The following is a 6,542-nucleotide window of genomic DNA, read 5'->3' on the forward strand; positions in this document are numbered from 1 at the left end:
CCTAGCAACGATCTGATGAGAAACAAGCAGCTTCAAGTTCCGCCCTGACATCGGTTACCTAGCAACGATCTGATGAGAAACAAGCAGCTTCAAGTTCTGTCCTAACATCGGTTACCTAGCAACAACCTGATGAGAAACAAGCAGCTTCAAGTTCCGCCCTGACATCGGTTACCTAGCAACGATCTGATGAGAAACAAGCAGCTTCAAGTTCCGCCCTGACATCGGTTACCTAGCAACGGTCTGATGAGTAACATGCGCAGCAGCAGTTTAAGGTTTTTCCCCTTTGCCTCATAACTGCTAAAAATAATAAACGACGGCACGGAGTGAAGTCTGGACAAAAACAGGAAATGTTATCCCACCACTTTGGCAGTACTGCATATATATATATAAACAGACTCATCAATCAATTATCGATATTGGCTGACATGAAACGCTTATATTATGACATGTCGTCCAGCCCTAGGTTTACCTGTAAACCTTGCAAAATACGATTATGGTGAATTTTTGACTTTTTTCTTACAAAAAATGAGTGTTTATAACTTGGAGTGTTTATAACTGCAGGCATTTTACTGTTTTATCTCAGATATTTTATAGGTATGTTTACATTGCAACTCAACAAATCACAGTTTTACTTCTTTAATGTTTTAAATTCAAACAAGTTGCATAATCCCAGCGGCTGGTAAAAGAGTTGTGCTGAAATTCTTCAAACTGACCTTTTTCTGCTCTCTCTGCCACAGTTAATATTTTCATGGCTCTTTATTGGAGCTGTTCCTCGGCTCCAGCTTCATAAAGGCTTTTAAAGCCCTCCTCCAGCAGATGGATGCGTTTCAGGTCACAGCTTCAGCCAAGTTGGCGAGTCAATCCCAAATGTGGTTTTATGATCTACGCTCCATCCTGCAGCGATGGCATGCTCGTGTGAAACTGTGCCCACTCAGACATTTTTCAGCCCTGTCCGTCTTTCTGGTGTTGTTTGAGTCTGTTTTGCCCTGTTTTGCGTTTCCTGTAGGAGCCGTAACGATGCAGGCAGCTGCAACTGTGCTGAGCGTTTTCCTCAGCTTGGACTTCCTGTCAGCTCAGTCCCAGTCAGACCGCATGAACAGCAGCAACGTTCAGACTGGTGAGACTGGGAGGAAGAATCAGCCGCACATCATCTTCATTCTGATCGACGACCAAGTGAGTTTCTGGAAGAAAGTTTGATTTATTCACCTTACAAGTACTCAGACTTGAAGGAAACATTAATTTTTGCTACAGTTTAATAGCCTGCATATTGTAACAAGTCTATTAGTGTTCAGCAAGTCAATTTTTCTACTGCAAAATCCAAAATCTTACCACGTATTTTTGGTTTGGTTTCTAGTACAACTATCTTAAACTAATTTATGCAAAAATGTCACAATTTGCAGATATAACGTTAGCACCTTGGGAAAACCAAGTTAGGCTGTTTATCTGTAAGAAAAATATTGTTTTGGTGGTTTAAAATACAAGTATTTTTGGTTTACTTTCTAGTGCAAATGTCTTAATTCCTGAAATAAGACAAAACTAATTTCCAAGTAACTTTCCTGCAAGATATGGGAATTTTTTTCTTATTCAATAATTATTTAATACTGATGAATAAAATGCTAGTTGCACTGTTTTTGCAGAGTTGACACTAGGTTCAATGCTAAACTCAACTCTAAGTATTTTGTCTGGTTTATAATGCAAATATCTTGGTACACTTGAAATAAGACAAAACTAACTTGCGAATAATTTTTCAACAAGATATAGTAGTTTGTTTTAGGTCAACAATCCCTCAGTATTGATACAAAAAGTACTAGTTAATCTGGCAGATTATTTGACTGTTAACATGGGAAAAATGTCTTGTAAGTGAAATAATCTGCCACATTAACTAGTACTTTTTAAATTTAACATTAAGAAATATTTTTTACTTAAAACAAGCTCCTACACCTTGTAGAAAAGTTACTTTTAAGTTAGTTTTGTCTTATTTGAAGACTACTAAGACATTTACACTAGAGACTAAAAATACTTGCTAGGATTTTGAGTTTTTGCAGTGTAAATGCAACTATCCCCAAATCTATTTTTTTTATTTTTTATTTTTTTGCAGATAAACTGTTTAAATCGGTTCTTAAGGTTGCTAACTTTACTATGACAGTTTTTTGTGAATATAAATTTAACTCTGTGATATTTGGCCTAAAACCGTCTCAGTGCTGCCCCCTTTGGGTTAAATTGAAGCTATTGCAGTTGAATTTTCCTGTTGGTTCCAGCAGTAAAGTTTAGTTAGCATTAAAATGCAAAGCAAATATAAAGAAATGAGCTGGTTTTAAATGTTTGCACAGAATTTATGTAAAAAATAAAAAATGTTTCCTGACTGCAGAGGTCAATGAAATGTTGATGTGGTCACATTAAAGGGCATTTAAATAAAATACAGTTTGGATAAAACTCATAGTAACCACAGCGACTGCATAGGAGTAAAGCAGAACTCAATCTGTGACAGGGCTACAACGACATCGGCTACCACAACCCCACCATCATAACCCCAACTCTGGACAAACTGGCAGCAGAGGGCGTGATACTGGAGAACTACTACGTTCAACCGATCTGCACGCCGTCACGCAGCCAGCTGATGACCGGCAGGTATACGCACCGCTTCAGCAGCCGATGACGGCTAAACCTTTTAAAAAACCCTCAATCTGGAGCCACTGAATTCATTCCCACCGTCCAACAGACCGTCAGTTTGATTAGGGCTGAAATGATTTATCGTCACTTATTGTGATTAGCTGACTCGTTTAGTAATTAATTAATCCTTAACTGAAGTATACAGACTAAAAAACGACATATGCTGAAATAACAACACACTCGGAGCTGTAATTAAGCCAAAACTGTACAGAAGTATAAAAATTTCCCACTTAACAATAAAAACAACCAAAATCTCCTATTGAGCACATTTTGCTATCCAGTTATTAATCAGTTAATCCAATAAATATTCAATTAATCTGCCAACGATCAAGTGTTCAATAAATGGCATGATTACTATATAATCATAAATGAAATTTTTATATAAAAATATGTATATAAGCATCGTATTTAAATACAACCAAAAAATTAAATCAGTAAATAAAATAATAATAAACATATACGTGGAAATATGTTAATCTATAATTTAATCTGTAACTGAGTCCAGAGAAAACTTAGGTTTAAACTTTGTCATTCTTGTTATTGTTTTCTAAATCTGATAACATATTCATATTATATTATGAATATAATGGAGTAAAAACAACAAACTATCAACTCAAATTAAACTTGTATTCTCTCCAATGGCCAGCAGGGGGAGACAAGCCAGCTAAAAGAATATTAATATTTCATCCAGGAATAAAAGATAAAATAAAACCATGAAGATTAAAGCATTTTATGGTTAATTTGTTAGCTTTGAAACTTTCTGGAAGGAGTTTAACATAAAACTGGAAGTGGAAGATTTAGTGACATCTAGTGGCTCAAATGTCAAACTGCAGCCATCTGAACTCAAAACATGTTTTTCTATGTATCAAACACGTGTAAAGCCAACTTTACTGTCAGTCATCGCTGTAATTCTGACGTTATTCACATTTTATGTTTATTTCTTTCATGCAGCTGTTGTTCATTCTGCAGATCAGTTACAGCTGTACTCAGATACGAGTCGCTCTAATGTCTAACAGCTGCTTCAGAGAAAACAACGGATAGCTGCTGAGTCCGAGGCTCTGACTCAAACATGATTAATGTCGTCTTACTGTGAGGGATGACGACAGATCTTGTTTTCTTTGAGATATCAGATCCACACAGGATTACAGCACTCCATCATCAGACCCAGGCAGCCCAGTTGTTTGCCCTCACACATGGACACGCTGCCCGAGAGGCTCCGCCAGGCCGGCTACGCCACACACATGGTGGGCAAGTGGCACCTGGGCTTCTACAGGTGAGTCTAACGACGCATCTACATTTCTATACAGAACAAGAAATTACATCTGAGGGCGTTTAAGCTGTAATGTCGAAATTGAATTGGTGCTCAAAGGCTGCGGTTTTTCAAGGGCAGATATTTGGATTCAAGTCAGCGCTTTAGCATTAGGTTCTGCTAAACACAGTGCTGGTGTGGAGCTTTAGCGTTAGCTTCCACGTAACACCATAATAGTGAAGGGCTTCAGCATTAATTTCTGCTGGACACTGTGCTGGTGTAGGGCTTTAGCATTAGTATCCACTAAACACCATGCTACTGTAGGCCTTTAGCATTAGCATCCGCTAAACACCATGCTACTGTAGGGCTTTAGCATTAGCATTCGCTAAACACCATGCTACTGTAGGGCTTTAGTATTAGTTTCTGCTGAACACTGTGCTGGTGTAGGGCTTTAGTGTTAGCAGAACTAATGTTTATGATTAGTGCTTTAATCATAAACATTAGTTTTATGATTAAAGCACTAACCATAAAACTTTAATGATTAGGTAGCAAAGTCGAATCCTGCCTTTTTAGCTAGCATTCGACTTTGATGTCAGTTACTGGTCATAAAGTCTAAAAAAATGTTTCCTACATAAGAGTCGGTTAGGATTCCTTCTTTTCTCAAAATACAGAAAATCAATATTTGGAAATATTTAAGTGTAACCAAGTAAAAGTACAACAAATTAGTAAGAGTGGTAATACTTGGCTAGCTCTGATTGGCCAGTACAGCAGCTGGTTACCATGGAGACGGTATGCTGGCTAGCATAGCGATGCAGCTGACCAAGCAGCTGCACCGAAAACTGGGGTCCAGCTTCCTGCCATGTCCCAATATCTGCAGGAAGTAGTGGCGGATCAATCAGTCCAAATCAGTATTGCAGTTTCTCAACTCTACGATAAAAAATTTGCTTAGATATTCTGTCAAATTATAATATTTTTGCACTTTATTTAGAAAACAATCCACAAAAATTGTTGTTGAGACCTGTTTAGGTTTTAACAAAATAATTAAAAGGAGAAACTACAAAAGTGCCTAAAGGTCAGAAGTCTGATGATTTATCAAACTAAAATAAAAAGTATCAGTAAATCTGGCTCTGATATCTGGTATCGGATCGATGCCACATTATGCAGCATCTCTCTCCTCTAGCAGGAATACTCAGCTTCATTTGTTTCTTCTGAACAAGGCAGAAACAAATTTAATCTATTGATTGCCTCTAATACAATTAATAACAGTAAATTCCTTGTTGCTTGTTGTTCAGGAAGGCCTGCCTGCCCACCAGAAAAGGTTTCGACTCTTTCTTTGGTTCATTAACAGGAAGTGTGGATTATTACAAGTTAGTATAACTTTACACATTAACTCAGTCTGACTCCAGGTTAGTTTTTAAACTTCTATGTCTGTTGCCCAGCTATCGGTCCTGTGACGGCCCTGGTTTGTGTGGCTATGACCTGCATGACAATGAGAGCGTCGCATGGGGCCAGGAGGGAAAATACTCTACGATGCTGTTCACCCAGAGAGCCAGGAAGATCCTGGAGAGTCGCAGCCCGATGGACGGGCCGCTCTTCCTGCTGCTGTCCCTGCAGGTATCAGGACATCTGTGCAACGTGACATTAAGGTGGAGTTCTAGTTTACGCCTGGATGGAAGGACAGAGTTCATTAAAGTGTTTCTGAACATCTGAAACCCATTTAGAGATTTGTTTTCCACATTCAAACATCTGCAGAATTAAAACCAGACTCAGGAAGAGTAATTTAAGATTACATTTGTTTATATATCGTTTATTTTCTCTCCATTGGCTGGCTTTAACTGGACAGGCCTTGAGAAATGTGCATCTTGACAAGAGACTTGAAACATAGTTGGAAGCCTCAGATTAAATATATTAGAAATAAAACTGCAAAAATGACTGGAATATTGTTTAAAATAAGAGATTTAGTACATATGAAAAGCTTGCATATTAAAAATGCCCTATTTGTCATGTTGCTAAGAAATTAGGGCAAGACAATAAATCAATAACAATATAGATCACAATAGACATGTCATCAATATCATTACATATTCAGTATATAAAATATCCATAGAACTGCACAGCATTCTGGGAGAAGTAGGCAGACAAAAGACTTTAGCTAAGCTGAGCTAAGCTGGGTCAGTGGGATCACTCAGTCTTTGGTTGCCTGGCAACAACCTGCTGGGTAACCAGCAGTTCCAAGTCCCCTCCCCCAACTCTGGTTACCTAGCAACGACCTGTTGAGTAACTGGCGCAGCAACAGTTTAATGTTTTTCCGCCGCATCTCATAACTGCTTAGAAATAAAAACAGGACAAAACAGGAAAGTTCATTCTACCTGTTTCGTAGTATTTCAGATATTTAAAACAAAAAACTAATCCAATAATTATTGATATCGACCTTATGAGAAATATGAAGACATGTAAATAAAACAACTATGACACATTAAGTAAGCTACAAAAAAGCTATTATACTTTTTAATAAATTTTTATTCAAATTAAAACTTTAAAATTTAAAGGTGTAAAAATAAAAATACTAGAAATGATAAAGCGTTGAATAAAAATCTTCCTTCTGCAACATAGAAATGATTTA

The 6,542-nt window shown here is 37.4% G+C and overlaps 1 protein-coding gene across 1 annotated transcript in view; it reads left to right on the forward strand.

Annotated features, from left to right (window-relative positions):
* The first annotated feature begins 573 nt into the window (after positions 1-573).
* Positions 574-6,542, forward strand: part of LOC106941054 (arylsulfatase I-like) — a 19,876-nt gene continuing 13,907 nt past the window's right edge. The window contains exons 1-5 of the mRNA XM_015023984.1: positions 574-1,173; positions 2,489-2,628; positions 3,794-3,943; positions 5,212-5,286; positions 5,359-5,533. Coding sequence (XP_014879470.1) covers positions 817-1,173; positions 2,489-2,628; positions 3,794-3,943; positions 5,212-5,286; positions 5,359-5,533 — 897 coding nt within the window. The 5' untranslated portion in view covers positions 574-816. The remainder of the gene's footprint in view (positions 1,174-2,488; positions 2,629-3,793; positions 3,944-5,211; positions 5,287-5,358; positions 5,534-6,542) is intronic.

Source organism: Poecilia latipinna, unplaced genomic scaffold (assembly GCF_001443285.1).
Source record: "Poecilia latipinna isolate Pla-1442-1.1 unplaced genomic scaffold, P_latipinna-1.0 Scaffold3480, whole genome shotgun sequence".
NCBI classification, from domain to species: Eukaryota; Metazoa; Chordata; class Actinopteri; order Cyprinodontiformes; family Poeciliidae; genus Poecilia; species Poecilia latipinna.